The following is a 17,654-nucleotide window of genomic DNA, read 5'->3' on the forward strand; positions in this document are numbered from 1 at the left end:
CTTGAAACATGCACACACAGAAGCTGCACCTGGGAACAAACACTGCAAAAAATAGCTAAAAATAATAATTTAGATGTTTGAATAATTTTATATAGGACCATGATCTTTAATGTACAAAGTATGCTACAACACTTTGGATGAATGTGACCTGACATAAGGAATTAAAATTTCCTATAATAAAAGCATAACATGATTAACTGGAAGTTAGATATTTACCCAGTCTGCCATATCTCTGATCATTCTTCTTGTATTTCTGTGAAAAACTGAATTCTTGTGCTTAGAGGAACATAATCCATGCAATCTATAAAAACAAAAGCCACTTTTCCAGCTAAATGTCTCAATCACAGAATAGCAATGAACTCACAGAACTGAAACAGAGAACATATCAAGTCATAATTTCAAAATCTGCACAGAGGAATGCCAAAGAATACATTTTAAAGCAAATACAGAAGATAATTTAAGCAAAGCCCTAGCAATGGCCTTCAACAGTCAAATTGATAACTAGTTAGGCTACTTTAAAAGACATTTTCTTCCATGTTTAACCTTTGTGAACCCTTAACTTATGCAAACAGGCCTGAAGGCAAAAAGAAAAAAGCTGTAATCTGTGGCACTGTTTTATTCAACAGATATATTTCTTTGAAAACACATCTACTCCACTGATCAGGAAAGGAACAGAAATTCCAGAATCCTGCCTCATGACTTCTTAAAATTTCTTTTCTAAATCTCTAATATATTAATGCAAATATAAAACAATACAATATATATAATTTTCTCTTTCTCAGAGTAGAAAATAAGAAATGGCTATTTTTGTTTTTAGAGTATATTTAAAGAAAGATTTTGCCAGTATGTCAATCTTAATTCAAAGCTATAATGTTTAAATATGGTTAATGAAAAGAGCAAAGTGAAGCAAGGAAGGTATGTTTACTTATGTTTTTGTGTTTAAATTTACTAGTTTATCCTTTATTGAAGAAGTAGTCCAACTGGGAATAGGCTCATGCTCTGAAGCTGGCCACACAAAAGAATTTCCAAAGACACCCTGACACAGAAAGTCCAAACACATCTCCTCATTATATCCATGATTGAACAACAGCCTCAGCATTATGTCACCATTCAAAGAATATGCACTGAGGAAATGCGTATCATTAAGCAACAAAATTATCAGTTAACATCTGCTTCACAAGATAGGAGTAGCTTTACAATTCCATGCTTGTCAGCTCTCACTGCCATGAGAACACAGTTAAAAGGATCCTTGCTTGGACTTGCTCCTGCTTTGAGCAATATTTTGGTGCAAAGAATCTCATAGTTAGAAACAGCACAATAAAATGCAGTTTTTCTTCTGCCATTATAAGTATTTGAAGTTACCTCTTCAGATGAGAGAGTGTTGACATCCAAACCATTTCCAATGACAAGCCCTAGACACTGGTTCTGGCCATCTACAGTGAAGTGAACAGTGCTTAACCCACTTTCCTGGATTAAAGTTTAGGATGTGGCTGCAACGAGATACTCCCTGCCCCTAAAAAACAGTGAACAAAACTAGACAGGTGTAATTTCTTTGCATGAAGAAATTAACCCTCATCCAGCTATATTCTGAATTACCAGCTAGACATTTCACAAAAGATCAAAACACAGAAACACCAGTTTTGAGCACTGTCAAATAAGCTGTTGTGTTTGTTTCAGTGGTTTTCACTTAATTCTAAGGAGCATGTTTTGCAGTTTGCTTTATGCTAAAAATAAAAGCTAATTAAATCTAATCTAACACAGCTACTTCAGAAATATAAACGTATATAAATGTTTGTAAGTTTACTACAGCCATCTTAGATGTGACCTTGTGTCACACTGTTTCTTAGAGAAAATGTAAAGTCCAAGCTCATACTCACAGCTAATACCCCTCACAAGCCACTTTGTGCATGGGAAGCCATCCTGCTTCACCAGGCACATTGCCACCTCCTCCATATTTCAAAAGCAGAGCCATGCAGTCTAGACTACATCCTCCAGCTGCTTGAAACAATACTGATGCATGATCATCTGCTAAGGCTTTGATATCTCCACTTCAAAGGAGGATACAGAACTTATATTTATATCCAAAGTGATTTATAGATCATCATAAAAACAAACCCAGAGTACTTTTCTCCTTATTTTCAGATATATTTAAGTTAAAATTTTACTAAAGCATGAAATATTTTTTGTGGCAAATATAAAACTCAAAAGCAAAGTAAGAGGTGTACATACACAAGTTCCAGTGCTCATCTGAGTCAGCACTGCTTTGACTGTAAGCATTACAACTGAGGACTTTCAAACGGGCATATTTCAAAAATATTTCATTAATTAATACCAATATAATTCCATACATAGAAGGAAAGATAGGAGGGAGGGAGGGATGGAGGGACTGAGTGGAGTAAAAAGAAACACAAAAGGGCAAGAAGGGCACATATAGCAATCTCTCCTTGACTGAAATGGATTGCTTTCAGCTCTGCCACTCCTCTCATAAGCATTATGGAAACATGTAAGCATCGCTCCAGTCTACCAGAAACACCTATGCTTCCTTTCCTTCTAGCTCATTTCCTCTTTCTTTCCTGAAAGGCCTCAGCAGTCAGGCAAGATGTATGCCAGTGCAGAGTTGTATTTCTCTTTTCCTGACTACACATCATTATGATTAAGATACTCCAGCACACCACAGTGTGAATGTGAATGCGTGAATGTGAATACCACATTCAGCTGTAACCCCTAATGGTGTTACTCAACATTTTTCCTTATTGTTCACATTTCCATCAACAGAACATCAACAATGTCTTTGCATGTTTGTTTTGTGGCTTCTTGAATTGCTGACCACTGTTTTATGTACATCTTAAAAGTTTTCTAAGCTTTAGAAAAGCTTTTCCTCACGGTTCTCTTTAAGGAAATTAAAAAGACTTCCAGTCCTTGAAATCTGAGAATCCAATATATGGCAAATAAACAGTAATGTCATCTTCTTGGGAAATCAAGGTTCTCAAATACAAGCTCAAAACTTTCTCAGTTTGAAGCATGGAATGCAAAAGCCACTTTGATTCTGGGAATCCATAAGCACATATATCAGAAGGAAAGCAACTGAAAGTAAGACATTTCTGAAAAACACCTTATAAATGCCTCAGGGCCATAAAATGATTTGCAGTATTTGCATCTAATGAAAGCTAATAAAAAGTCAGATAAATGAATATTTCAATACTCACAATTACATTATATATTTTATTTTCTCATATTAATTTCACAGATTTATTCTCTACAGAATCATGAAGTTATTTTGACATTTAACAGAAACTGAAAGTTAATATAACTAAATTACTCACGTAGAGTAAAACTCATTTAAGTCCACCAAAGGCATAAAACCTTCCTAAGGAATCATCTTTCTTAACAGCTGGGTACTTATGGTGTAGTTGAAACTTGTGTTCAGCACAAGAGGGGAGGGAAACGAGATGAGATGTTTTTCAAAATACCTGCCTACTCCTCAAGAAGCCAAGCCTCAAGAAGCCATCTGATAAAACCAAAAATCTCCACTAACCTCCAGATGTCCAGAAAAAGTATGTTCCAGTTAAAACAGTGGGCTGGTCTTGTATTGTACTTCTACCCTAAGATGGTCAAATAGGACCAGCTTGGTAAAGGTAGCACCTTTACCAAGAAGGTACCTTGAATAAAAAAATTGGTCCCCTTTTCTTGGAAGGAGCTCAGCATTCAACTAAAAGATAAGCAGCATCTTAAAGATCATCTCAGTGATCACCTGAAGCTGATGAGTGCTGAACAGACTGCTGGATATTCATCAGCATCTTGGGCATTTTGTTTCATCTAAAATAATGCAGCTAAACCACGCAAGACAACAGGAGTGCTGGGATGAGAACTGAGCAAAGAAGCATTACCAGTCATATTGCTTAAACCCAGAGAGAGAAGTTAGCAACAAGAAGTGGTGTTTCTCCTTGTAATTTATGGTATTGGGATAAACACCCTTTTCCAGGATTATCTGCACATTTTCCACAAAGCCAGTTTTTGCTGACAAAGGTAATGATGTTTGCCTTTGCATGTTTTGTATTCCCATGTTTATTCATAAGATGCTAAAGGTAAGAAAGTGAAAAAAGATAAAACAAAGCACATAGACAAAACAAAGGCTGTTAACACATACATATATATCAAAAATCCTTAAATGCTAAGTTCTTATGAAAAGTGTTTATAATTATGTTAATCTGACCAGTACTGCCAAACACACTGAATATAGAAATTTTTGCTTTGCATGTAAGCTTCTGAACAAAATGTTAAAAATGGTCCAACTTATTTGCTGGTGTAAATTGATGCAACTTTTCCAAAACCAGAAAATTTGCCTGAACATTTAAATGACATAAGCAGGATGCTCCATGGAGGACTTGGCGAAATGTCTTTTAGTTAACAGTTCTAGCCTGTTGGTGTCTTTGCTGCTCCCCTTATCTTATGGGGTATTTTAACCTTTCTTGTCACCTAAAGTGATTTCAAATACTTGTGGAATTGGCTGAGCTGCAACCTCGTGCAATAGAAACCACTCCCATTGATGAGTTTCCTTCAGAACATATGTCAAGCTCACAAGTTCTTGAAGCCCAGATACTTGACTTTAGAAATGTGAACAGATAAACACAATGCAGTTGAAAAAATAATATGCCAAAAGCTCAGATTTGCAAAGGGACTGCTTTATTTTATTTTAGGAGTGTTTTTGTTTTATTTCATTTTGTTTTGTCCCCAGGACACCTTTCTTCATGGATGCTTCAATTTTCTTATTGTTCTCACTAGATGATACAATAAAATGGTCTCATGTCATTAATTGTCTCTTTTAATGGTCCTTAATATGTTAAAACACCCCAAAACAAACCACAACACTCATAAATATTGTTTTATCTCCATACTGCCAAAGCACTGGCTATTAAGGAAGACAAAGGACTTTGGACTCTGCATTACTTCTGCAGAACCTGAACTACTAAACTTGAAGTATAATGGACATTCATATGAGTTCAGTACACAACACCAGGCCATGGTCAAGCCATGCCAGCTATTATTTTCAAGGTCTGAGAGTCATTGAAATGCTCAGTGGATTAGTAACAGAGTATGTAGAACCTTTTAACTATAGTCATCAACTTAAATTCAGTCTGCTCATATCACCAACTGCAACAGTGGCTTATGTTCACAGTGATTTTTCCTCATAATAGCACATCAACCAACCATCTTACTAGTAAATTCTCATTATAACTGGAAGGTCAGGAATGTTCCTCTTCACAGAGGACACACAACCTCTTCTAGGTTTTTGAACTGTAAAATGCAGTCTTTATAAGTTGTAAAACACACACACACACACAAAAAAGCTTTAATACATGCTGTACCTACCTCAGATTTTTCAAATGAGCTTTGGGATTTCTCTGTTTGATTCAATCTTAGAGGCTTAAACCCATTTGTCCTGATAAATTTATTTTTTTTTCCTTATTTTTAAACTACAACTCTCACAGTTTGTGCAGTCGTGTTCTTTCTACCACACTGAACTGGTTTAGGGCAAATTTGGGAGAGAACCTCCAAATGGGGTCTGAACACTTACTATCCTCAAAATGTTGCACAAACATTACATAATTATACTAAGTTCCTGTTCTATGTTTGTCACAGAAAGATCATGGTTCTAGTCATCCTGCATATAGACAAGGAATATTGGAAATACTATTTGGAAGAAGCCATTATTTTCAAGGGGAAATGTTAACTTCCTTTTCAGACTAGTTTCTGCATTGCTCTTGTAAGCAGTAGGTCACTCAAAGTACCATAGTCAATATTATAATCCCACTCACAAATACCTTACTATTTAGTATATTATGATAAAGCCTGCAAACCAAAATTTAATTAGTAAGGGCTTACATTCAGATTGACTCAGAAACTAAAGGTCTCTTGTACTCAGATTCCCACATGATACAGTTTCTTGACTCTTGACTGGAATCATGGCCTGGGTTTTAACTGCAAGGAAAGAAATCTGAAGGAAGATGTTAAAAATTTCTACTTCAATCCCATTTTCTCTGATGGAGAAAATATACAACTTAGGTCTCGAGTGCCATCTCTGAACCCAAAAAACAGGAGTCCAAGAATAATAAAAGAATATTCACAAACACATTTTTGTTTGGGGCTTAGAAAAACAGACCCTTATGCTGTTCATAAAGGATAAACTTTTCTGAAGGTTCTCTGTCCCTTCCTATTGTATCCAGTTAAGGTTTCAGCATAACAGGACAAAAAGAAGATTTAACATAGAAGTTTGACTGATGAACTGCTTGTCACAACGTGGACACATGTACCACTCTCCCTCATCTCTTGTGGGCAATGCACTCCATTGACAGGCAGGAGAATTCTGAGGCAAGGTTCTTTTATGCATTTTTCCTCTCATTTTCATTAACACTTCTGAAATTCTGATGGCACCTTAAAGCTTCCATCATTTAACCCACAAATACACTCTTGTTATGAACACTCACAAACCTTTTAGAGAGCAAATATAAAATCTCTCCTGGACTAGCACTTTCAGAAGTGTACATTAACAAATATAACTACAACCTCAGCCTGCCATCAGCTAAGAGGAAAGTACATTTAAGCATACATTAATATCTTATTGGCAGCTAAGAGGTGCTCCTAATGAAACTGAAACAGTTCATTTACACAAGATAATTTATTAAGGGAAAATATTTAAAATTCATTTCCTCATTTCCTCCATAACTGCTTTAAGACAGAAGTTACCTTCCCTTTTTCCACACCTTTCATTTTGAAAACTCTCCATTTGAAGACTTCATGCCATTGATAAAACATTTTTTTAAGAATCAAGATCACCCTTTTGGGTCCACATGGGTGGACCTTCATGCCCCACCAGCCTTACTGAAGTTGCTGTCCTCAGGAGAGTTGAGAATTATTATATTCCAGCCCATCCTATTATATTTACACCAGAGCCTGAAATGAAAAGGCTCCAGAAGATTTACATAGGCCGTAGTCCAGACCCTCATATTGCAAACCTTCTGAAAAAACAGTCAGGTTAGTGTATTACAAAACCTTTTAACCCATATTTACATATGTTCTGCTCCTGCCAGATGATCAATACGCTCCCAACATCAGTTTTTCTCAGGAAGAATTTAGAACACTAAGCAAGATAATATTTTCGTAATAAAATCCTTTTATTTTCATTAATATGTATCTCCTTTCTCTTTCTCTCCAAAAGATCACAGGAATTTAGCGGCCACCACAGAAAATTTTCTCTGGTTATGCACTTTCTATACCCAAAGGTTTCTCCTGCTTTGCTATACTCCCCTGAGTGATTTCACCACAGGCATCATAAAGCTCTTGAACATGAACTTAACCAGAAAGGTCTCAGAGCAGCAGTGTTTCAGAATTGCTGTGTGTACTATTTTCAAATGATCTTATCCCACAAAATAAATTGTAAAATGAGAAAGTTGGTAAGGCAACCAGTTACTGTTACAGGGTAGAGTAAGTATAAGGCAAAGAGCTCCCCACAGCACAAGCACTGGACACACTGCCAAGGGTCTACACGCGCTTCGAGAGCCTGATTTGCTATATCACTGCTGGTAATACTCTGTGCTGAGGTGACAAGGTCTGACCAAAGCATGGATGTTCCACATGGATCACAGGGGAACAAAACAGCAGGGCTGACACACTGAGCAGCAACAGAAACATCGCTCCTACATTACGTGATGTGGCAATGAAAAGGCTAAAAAGCTCAGCAGGAAAATCTTCTCCCATTCACCCTTGGCAGCTTCTCAATTTCCAGGCCCACACACTACATCACTGGAAACAATTGCAAACACTTACTCTAAAAGAGTTTTAGTTTTTTTGTATTACAAAGAATATTTTCCTTAAACAACAGTTTGAGTATCCTGATATTTTTCTGATTTTTTTACAGTCACACCTGAAAGACTACATATTACTTCTTGATGTTTTATTTAGAAAACTTTTATTTTCTCTCTAAATTACTGTTTTTTCATTAGAGAGAATATTAACTACTTGATAATCACAGAAGTGGGATCTCTCCTTGGAAAGAAGTGTATCAGGTATTTACTGTTTTTAAATACATAAAGTTATGTGAGAATTAATGTTATTCTCATTAAAATAAACTAGACAATTGTATCTTTACTCTAAAAATAGAAGGCCCTTAGGCATGCACAGAGGTTATTCATAGCAATGAAATAATTACTAGCAATCTAAATTTGGACTCAGTCTCTTAAGTATTACATTTTTAAACAATTTCTCTGTTAGTCTAATTGGCGAGCATACCACAGTCACACCATTTCAACCCATTATCTGGCCAGTGTTACTCTGGGGCCTGCACTTTGAACAGCCAGGAATGGTGCCCTGCAAGCTGAGGTGTCCTGTGATACTTCTAAAATTAAATACACAGTTGCTAGATAAATTAAGGTCTGACCTTGTACAACTGTAACATAAGCAGACTGGACCCTCAGGAAAGTATTACAGATGACTTCTCTAAAATCTCATCAAATGTAACACGAGGTCTGGGGATACAAGATTATCTGTGCCCCCATTGATTAAACAGCTCCCATTAAGAAAATTAATTATTTGCCAATAATTCTCAAGCCCAGTGTCAACAACATATGGAAGCATATTTACATAAATCACAACAAATTTGAGGTTTAGCCTTTAACTAGTTGCAGATCCCACCATATTACATCACTGAAGATTAATCTCTCTCTCTCTGAGGCTGACATGATGAAAAGCTTTATAGATTCAATGACAGACAATTACAACACTCATTTAACTAGTTTAATAACTTGAAATGGACAAAGAAGCAGGAGGCATGGCACACAGACAGCAGTGATGAAAATACAGAATAACTCCAGAGTAAGATCAAGAACAGCAGTATCCAGCAAGCTAAACCCAGGCATGGGATGAGGAAGAAGCTGGAAACATCGCAGATTCAAAACCTCTGTGTTGTTCTGGTTTCAACCAATTAGTTACCATTTTTACCATAATGAACAGACAATAAGGGTACACAACAAACTGAAAAAAAACCCTAAACTTGCAACTTGTCTTTAATTGTTCTAATGAAATTAAATTTACAGTGAACTCCTCCATGACTTTTAACTCACTTGCATTTTAAAACCATAAAAGTGTAAGCTTAACTAAGTCACTACATGCATCTCAGTCTTTGAACACGAGATCAACAAAAACATTTAATGATGATAAATAATACTCACTGCAACTTCTTTGGCCAGTGTGATGTAATTAAAGGTGGCATGCCCCTAAAAAACCCCAGTATAACAGAAGCAGACAGAAACAACTGGAGATCCTGCTCTACTGCTGGCTATGAGATGATATGAAGAGAGGTATATTCTTATCTAATTAAGAAAATGAAAAATATGTATTTATAATACATATAAAGAACACAAATGGAACAATTATTTATTTTTAGTTTGTTCATTTCCCTTACATAACCAGGACACCATCAGAATTAGAACATATCCATATTACAAACATGATATTGTTTTGATTTTCAATTATTTTTAATAACATTATGCATTGTGCATGAAGTGCCTGATTCCACTGTAACATAATTACTAGATATAAATAATGTTTCATGCAGGATAAAGAAGACCTTTGTCCAGATACTGCATCACATGGCAATTTGAGATGTAATATCATGTGATAAATTCATTGGTGGGACAAACATAGGACAAAGAACTATAGCAAGGCCTTCTTAGGTTACCTACGTACTGAATATTAACACACAGGATAATACTCCTAACAGAATCCCCAGTGTAAAACAGATAATAAATAAACAATAAAATGCTGTGTGGGCGGTTTGGGGCTTTTTTTTGTTTGTTTTCAAAGTCAGGGACTTGTTGACTGTACACTGATAATACTTTGTAGGTTACAGCTTTGTTATATTTTAAAATAAATAATGTATTGGAACAGGATTTGACCGGTTTGGAGAATGTCCCACCGTACCACTTGGAGATTGATTTCATGAACATTTTAATGAACAAGGCCTACTGTTTTTCACCCTTTGTTAGGATGTGGCAAGGACTCCTACGTGCTTAGGCTGTCTACACAGTCACTCAAAACCACTGTTTGAACGACACTGTGTTAAAAGATTGCCAGGTGCAGAACCATTGGTGCTGCAGTCTGTTAGTGTAATCAGGAGACAGATTGTCTCATTGGACTATTAGAGAGTAGGGTAAAATACTGGGTTACTCCAATAAAAAAAAGAAAAAAAAAAAAAAAAAAGGCAGGAACTCTTAAACACTGGTATTTTGGAAAGAATTTCAGTACCTTGGAAAGAAACTCCAGCTCTTTCCAATGTAATTGCATAGAACCCAGGTGTGGAGAAACGCAAGCCCTGAATACTGATATAAGCTGTATTAAGCATTTTGCATTAGTTGCAGATTGGTGAAAATGCATGTTTCACCAAAGGACTGGCCTCCAGAGAGAACTCAAAGATGTTCCAAAACTCAATTTGTGCAGATTGCTTACCAGTTACAGAAAAAAAGGAGCTCAAGAGCAGGGCACAGGAATTATGAAATAAAAAATGTCCAGAGTAAGACAGAAACTTTCAACATAATTACTATAAAGTACTACTACGCAAAACTCACCCCTGAAGTTAGCAACTAAGCACAAAACTTTAACTAGAGTGACAACTGGATCTTCAAATGCACATCAGGTTCACCTCTACCAATAATTTACCCTGTCTTTTCATTGCTCTTCTGTCCCACTCTCTCTCTCTCAAGGTCTTTAATTAAGTTCCCTATTTTCTATTTTCTATTTAGCTCTGTTTTAGGGCCTTTTTTGCCCCACTAAGAGCCGCCACTACAGCAGATCCGCCGCTCTGTGCCAGCCTCTCCCACAGCGCCCCCGGCGCACGCGCACTGCCGCCGCCCCGCCGGCCGGGGCCGCTGCGGCGCATGCGCAGCCCGGCGCCCTCCGCTGCGTCCTCTGAGGGCGCCGCGAGCGCGGCCATGGCGGGGGCGCTGAAGAAGGTGAGGCGCTGCCGCGGGCCCCGAGCGGCCTGCTCCTGCGCGGGGTCGTCCCTTCTGAGGGCAGGGCAGCGAGTGCCCGAGCCGCGGGGTGAGAGCGAGCGGGCACGCTGCGAGGGAAAGGCCGAGGGCAGCGCACCGCCCGGAGCATCTCCCCGGCAGCAGGGGGCGGCGGGCCCGCGGTGTGGGGCGGCTGGAGCCAGGGGCACCGGAGCTGCCCCAGCAGCTGCTTGATGCGCATCAGGCACTGCATCGCCAGCCGGTCGAAGGAGGGGATTGTCCCGCTGTGCTCTGCACTGAGGAGGCCTCATCTTGAGTCTCCTGTGCTGTTTTGGTCACCTTAGAAGGATACTAAGCTATTAGAGAGCACCCAAGGGAGGGCATCGGAGATAGTGAAGGGCCTGTAGGTGAAGCCCTGTGAAGAGTGGCTGAGGTCATTGATCTGTTCAGCCTGGAGAAGAAAGAGGAGGTTGAGGGGAAACCTCATTGCAATTACAGCTTTCTCATGAGGGGAAGAGGAAGGGCAGACACTGATCTTTTCTCTCTTGTGACCAGTGACAGAACCCAAGGGAGTGGCCTGAAGTTCTGACAGGGAGGTTTAGGTTGAATATTATGAAAAGGTTCTTCACCTAGAGGGTGTTTGGGCACTGGAACAGGCTCCCCAGGACAGTGGTCACAGCACCAACCTGACGGAGTTAAGAGGTGTTTGGACAATGCTCTTGGGCACATGGTGTGAATCCTGGGGATGGTGCTGTGCAGGGCAGGAGTTGGACTGGATGATCCTTGTGGGTCCCTTCCATTTCAGGATAGTCTATGATTTGGATTCTGGTGAGGTGAGCTGCTTCCTCTTAGAGCACTGGAACTCTTGGATAATGGGCATATGGCAGGAGGCAAGGCTGGCCACAGAATGGTCCCTGTAGGTGTATATTGAGTCAAAACAAAATAATTAGTGTGGAAATGGATGCTTAGCTGTGTTAAGTATGTTTATGCTCTCTCTGCAGACCACTGGGCTTGTAGGATTGGCTGTAGCTGAGAACCCTCATGAGGTATGTCACACATCTCATTCTGTAGTAATGGAACCTCTTAGTGAGATCTAAGGTTTTTGTGATGTGTTTGATTGTGTAGGTATGAAGTGTATTTTAATGTGGTGCCAGCTTAATGAAACAGTTAAAATTGTCCACAGTGATAAAGGTTTAATGCATGTCATTATAAGTTATTTTACAGATGTGCTTTTTGTGGCATGCGCTAATTTCAAAAACCGCTCTAGTGTAAGTATCTTTATGAGCCAATATTTGATTTCTTTCATCAGTAATGCCAAAACAAAGAACTCTTTAAATTCAGTTCTTCATAAATATAGTGACTGCTTCACAGGCAAAAAGAGTTTTGCAGCTTTGCTGTGTACCCAAGTATTGAAATAACTTATTCTAAAAGGATAACCTAGTTTTAGATGACAGAAACTAGCTATGTGGTGCAAAGCTATGCCATGGCCCTTAAGGGCAAGCAGTGCTGGGACTGGAATACTTGAGTGGTACTTGGAAACTGCATTAGGTGGTTCTCGTAGCAATGTTTGGCTTTCTTTTAACCTCCTCAAGCTCAGTAGTGAGCCTAAGTATGTTTGTCACATCATGCTTATTCAGGAGACATTAGCACTGAAAGAACTTCAGTATTTTTTTAAGTTCTCCACTTTGAAATTTCTTATTACACAACAATTCTATTTCAGAAATACTTTGACTCCAAAACTTAAGAATGCAGTCAAAAAGAACCCTTTAAAAAGTCACTACTGTTTGGTAGAAATTATTCTAGCTCAGTCTACAGCCTTGTCAGACACCTTCTGGGTTAACTTAGTATATTTTAGTTTTTTCAGCAACTTAAAGCTAGGAGTAAAGTACTGGGCAATTTTTTAGTTGAAGTTCAGATTCTATGCCAGTCTTTTTGTTTCCTGTTTTTTGTTCCTTGTATTTCTTTTAGTATTCAGCTTCTATTCCTTTTGGTTCCTATAGGATATCCCTTCCTTGTCAGGAAGATACAGTGACCCAGTACAAAAGTGTAAATTTATCCACCACTATGTGTTCTTTATCCCTGCATTTAAATCCAGCAAGAAAAAATTCAGATTTAATTTAAATATATTTGTTACTTGGAACTTTGCACCAGCATGAGGAAAAGTGACAAAAAAACCTGCATTAAAATCTCTTTGTATCTTCCTCATGTAAATTTTAGGTATTTGATGGGTTAGACATGAATTTGCCTCTTTTTTTAAAAATTTTTTTAAGAGCGTTTTATGGCCTGTACTTTTTTTTTTTTAAATTTTGCATCAGGTGTGTTCAGATTGCAACTGTCTTTGTTTTTTAGTTTTGGTTTTTTTTTTCTTTGAGGAATGTGACAGCTGTAATTTTTCAGTCCTGATAAATCCCTGCTTTATCCAAGATGGAGTTCAGTGGCTCAGACTTAATTATTAGTTAATCTTACACTTCTGCATTGAATACCATATTTTGTGTATAGATGGTAGCTTATAGGTTTAGTGGACAAGAAATAGGATAAGAAGTTAAATAATTGTAGTTGTGTATTTTAACCATTTCTTGTGATCACTTTAGCGCCTGCGAATACTGTACACAAAAATCCTTGGTGTCCTGCAAAGCATTCCCAAAGATGCAGCTTATAGGAAATACACTGAGCAGATTGTAAATGAGCGATTTGATTTGGTGAAAAAGGTGAGTACAGTGCTATTTCATTAATGCTGCACATAAAAAAATTTCATAGGATGAGAAAAGTGATTTTTGGAGTCCCTGGCTGCTTCTCAGATGCACATGTAACTTTCAGGTATCAATTCAGAAGCAATTGAAGTATTGAGGTTTATTTTTGTTATTGACTGGGATATTTTGATGGTATATGAAAATGAATTGGTAATTTCTGGCTGATGTTTTGTGAAAATTAGAAGCAAATAGATTTTTTTGAAAGATTCGTAGAAAAGAGGTAATTTTCACACACTTCCACAGAAAAATGTATATGCTCTTGCCAGCATAGTATCTTAGCACAATCCTTGGCCTTCAGTCCACTTTTAGTTACATTAAACTCTGCAATACAGGCATTGTGTATTTAAGGTGATAATTGAAAGCTTGCATATAATTCTATAAAAGTGTAAGAACAAGAATTTTTTCCAAGATAAAAACTAAAGTCCTTATCTGCTAATACTTCTCTGGATTCCTTAAATAGCATTCATTCTTTGTATTTATCATTGAGGGTTTGATGTTTGCTTTTCAGTAACAAATGAGTGGGAGATTTCTTTGATAATGTAAAATGTTATAAGCCAGCTAATTTGTTAGTAGTTCTGAGAAAGACTGGAGTGTGATCTGGTTAAATTACTGTTTTCATGCATTTTATGAGCTTTCTACTCTCACTAAAACATTGTATTATATGTATTTGAACACACAGGAGACTGATGTGAAAAAACTAGAGGACAAACTGAATAGTGGTCAGATAGAAGAAGTCATTGTACAGGTAAAGAGGGGAAATTTAACATGAGTACAAATGTAGCAGTGTTTTTTAGTGCTCCTTTGGCTGAGCTTTTGTTTAGAAAATTGGAAATTTTGTGTTTCTTCCTTGTCAAATGGAAAAAAATCCCCTGAAAACAAATGGTCATGTAGTGATTGGATGGCCTTGCTAAAACCTAACAAATTAACAACTGTGTCTTGCACTATGCTTACAGATATGCATGCATACCTATATTGCTTCTTTCGGAGTCTAAATCAGTGAAAAGGGCAGAAGAGGATTGAATAATATTGGGGGTAATCCAAACTGAGTGGAAAATATCATTAAGTTGTCATTGGGAATGTTTTGCTGAACAGAATGTCTGTTTGGGTATTTGGGGGTGATGCAATTTTTATTAAAAAACACCATCCCCCCAGAACATAGAGTTCTTTTGATATTGATAGGTGAAATTTGTGGTAGTCTGTGATCATGATAGATGGTGACATCACTGAGGTAATTAACTGAAATAGAGGTAATTTTTGCAATTTTATAGAATTTAAGACTTTGTGTTTGGTGTTTATTAACAGGCTGAAAATGAGCTGTCCCTGGCAAGAAAAATGATACAATGGAAACCATGGGAGCCTCTAGTTGAAGAACCTCCTTCTGATCAGTGGAGATGGCCAATATAATTTTCAAAATGGTGTAACCTCTTGAAAGTAAACAGAAAAAAATAATTATTAATCTATTGTTACTGACAATTGTCTTTAAATTAAAGATAATCACTTCATTAAAATACATTTTGTCCAGTTACATTTATCAATCTAAACCCTGCTGCCAATTTCTTGCAAAAATAGTCTTAAGAAAATTGTTTCTGGCATTCCTACAACTTTTTTGTTTATTTAATTCTTTTGTATTATATATTAACAGGGTATTTGTGCCTTATGCTGAGTTACTTTTATAATTTGTATGTTAAAAATACAGACATTACAGGCCACTTGAAATCAAAATCCAAGTTGTAGAAAAGTATGATTTTGTCCCACTTTTGGTTGTGCATTTTTGCTACCCCCTGACAGTCTTACTGGCCATGCAGATGCTCTGATGAAAGGCCTAATGCTTCTGAAAAAGAAACGCTTTTAGGTTTCAGCTGAATCCCTGTCCTGAACTGGCTGACCCTGCTGCCCACATAACTAAACACTGTTTCTGGCTTGTGGGAGTACTGGGAAGATTGGAGACATGAGGGGGAGTAAGAAGACTGCTACTCAAAGTGGTGGCAGCAACAGATTTCTTGTTAACAGGTAGGTTGGTGTACTTGGCAGTAACACCTGTGGCACAGACCTTAGTGTTGGGATCGTTCAGTCATCGTGTAGACTTGTATTGGTGTATTCCTGATTCTTAAGTGTTGCAATAAATGGGGTGACATCAGGCAGGCTACTGGTCACCAGTTGAGTCCCACCGGGCTCTGTCTTAGGCCCAGTGCTCTTCAGTATCTTCATTAAGGACTTAGATGCAGGACCGGAAGGGATAGTAAGTCAGTTTACTGATGACACTACTTCGGGAGGAGCTGCTGGCTCCCTTGAAGGCAGAGAGACCTCAATGATGACAGAGATGGGCAAGCACTGACCGTATGAAGTGGAAGAGAGACAAGTGCTGGATTCTGCACCTGGGATGGGGCAACCCTGGATGTATGGACAGACTGAGGAATGAAATATTGGAAAGCAGCGCTGCAGAAAGGGACCTGGGGGTCCTGCTCAATGTCAAGTTGAATCTGTCAGCAGTGCCCTGGCATCCAGGAGAGCCAGCCCTGTCCTCGGGGGCATCAGGCACAGCATCGGCAGCCAGGGAAAGGAGGGGATTGTCCTCTGCTCTGCACTGGGACAACCTCACCTCAAGTGCTGGGGGCGGTTTTGGGCACCACAAGAAAGATAAAGAGCTTTTAGAGAGTGTCCAAAGGAGGACAAGGAAGACAGTGAAGGGCCTTGAGTAGCAGCCTTATGAGGAGTGGCTGCCGGTTCAGTCTGGAGCAGAGGAGACTGAGGAGAGACCTTACCTCAACATTCTTCAACATTCTCACAAGGGGAAGAGCAGGGACTCATCTCTGGTGACCAGTGAGAGGACCCAAGGGAACAGCATGAAGCTGTACCACGAAGGGTCAAGGTTTGCTATTAGGAAATGTTTTTCAACCAGAGAGGGTGGTTGAGCACTGAGATTGGGCCTAATCACACCAAGGGTGTGGGTTCAGTCCCTGGATGGGCCAGTCATTTAAGAGTTGGACTTGATGGTCCCTTCCAAGTTCCTTCCAACTCAGAATATTCTGTGATCTGGGAACTCAAGGTATTCTATGATTGTTTTGAAAGCTTTTGTTTAGAGATTTCATATTATAAATCCCAATTAAAATATCCAGACTAGATCTGAGGGTACTGTGCAGGTTTGCATTTACTGATTTTTTTTCCAAGACCATTGGTAACATTCCTGCAAGTTTAAAGACAGGAATATATGTATATCACAAAAATCTGCAGTTTAATAAGTATTTATATATGCACTACTTAATTACACAACATACTTGGTCATAGCTTTTTTTTCATAGTTTTTAGACTTATAAATTTATTTATGACATCATTATTATAAATTATTAATTTCAATTTTATATTATATTTTATGCAATGGTATTGGGGGATAGGTCAATAGAAAACAGTATTCCCAAGGTACTCACTCCAGAAGCTATTTTCACTGCATTCTTTAGCATTGGATTTTTCCCCCCAACTATTATTACAATAATTACAGATTTTTATTTTTTTTTTTTTAATTTTGAAAATTAAAAAGGTGAAAAATACTTAGTTTCATTTTTTGGTTTTGAAGGATTTTTCAGTCTTGACCAAGGTAGAAGCTGGTCTTTTCCTAAGTAAAACCACTAGATGGCATTCTAGAAGAGGACTTTGCTAAAGTTAACAAACACAATTTTCAGATGAGAAATATTAAGGGATTACACTGGCCCTTGAATGAGGTCAATGCTGTCACACGAGTAATGAAAATTAATGGATTTTGTTAATAAGTATTGAGCTGACCTGAGAGGAATAAAAATAAAAAAATCCCCCAAAGCCTAATATAAATGATTATGGCATGAAATACTGGAGGTGGGGGGAAGGAAAGTTGCCAGAATATGATAGCAACTATTGGAATTCTTTCTGCTCT

At 38.0% G+C, this 17,654-nt stretch overlaps 2 protein-coding genes across 2 annotated transcripts; one reads left to right on the top strand and one right to left on the bottom strand.

Annotated features, from left to right (window-relative positions):
* Window positions 1-212: 212 nt before the first annotated feature.
* Window positions 213-9,265, bottom strand: ASB15 (ankyrin repeat and SOCS box containing 15). The gene is given in 12 exon segments (XM_033514383.1): window positions 213-368; window positions 950-1,161; window positions 1,164-1,513; window positions 1,878-2,048; window positions 2,642-2,679; window positions 2,681-2,769; window positions 2,772-2,844; window positions 3,602-3,659; window positions 3,888-4,038; window positions 4,041-4,079; window positions 4,477-4,604; window positions 9,225-9,265. Coding segments are annotated over 12 exon segments (1,506 nt in total).
* Window positions 9,266-10,913: 1,648 nt separating this feature from the next.
* NDUFA5 (NADH:ubiquinone oxidoreductase subunit A5) lies at window positions 10,914-15,275 on the top strand. Its single transcript, XM_015629179.1, has 5 exons — window positions 10,914-11,003; window positions 12,002-12,046; window positions 13,592-13,708; window positions 14,430-14,495; window positions 15,053-15,275. The coding sequence occupies exons 1-5, from the start codon at window positions 10,929-10,931 to the stop codon at window positions 15,152-15,154; spliced, it is 405 nt and encodes a 134-aa protein (XP_015484665.1). The 5' UTR covers window positions 10,914-10,928; the 3' UTR covers window positions 15,155-15,275.
* Window positions 15,276-17,654: the final 2,379 nt, after the last annotated feature.

The sequence above is a fragment of the Parus major genome, chromosome 1A (assembly GCF_001522545.3).
Source record: "Parus major isolate Abel chromosome 1A, Parus_major1.1, whole genome shotgun sequence".
In the NCBI taxonomy this organism is placed as follows: domain Eukaryota; kingdom Metazoa; phylum Chordata; class Aves; order Passeriformes; family Paridae; genus Parus; species Parus major.

What these genes read in the sequence shown, in the direction of transcription:
- NDUFA5 (XM_015629179.1), top strand. Translation starts at nt 10,929, where the DNA reads ATGCGCAGCCCGGCGCCCTCCGCTGCGTCCTCTGAGGGCGCCGCGAGC. An exon ending in TAGCTGAGAACCCTCATGAG is followed by an intron (nt 12,047 to 13,591) that starts GTATGTCACACA and finishes TGATCACTTTAG; the next exon opens with CGCCTGCGAATACTGTACAC. An exon ending in TAGAAGAAGTCATTGTACAG is followed by an intron (nt 14,496 to 15,052) that starts GTAAAGAGGGGA and finishes GTTTATTAACAG; the next exon opens with GCTGAAAATGAGCTGTCCCT.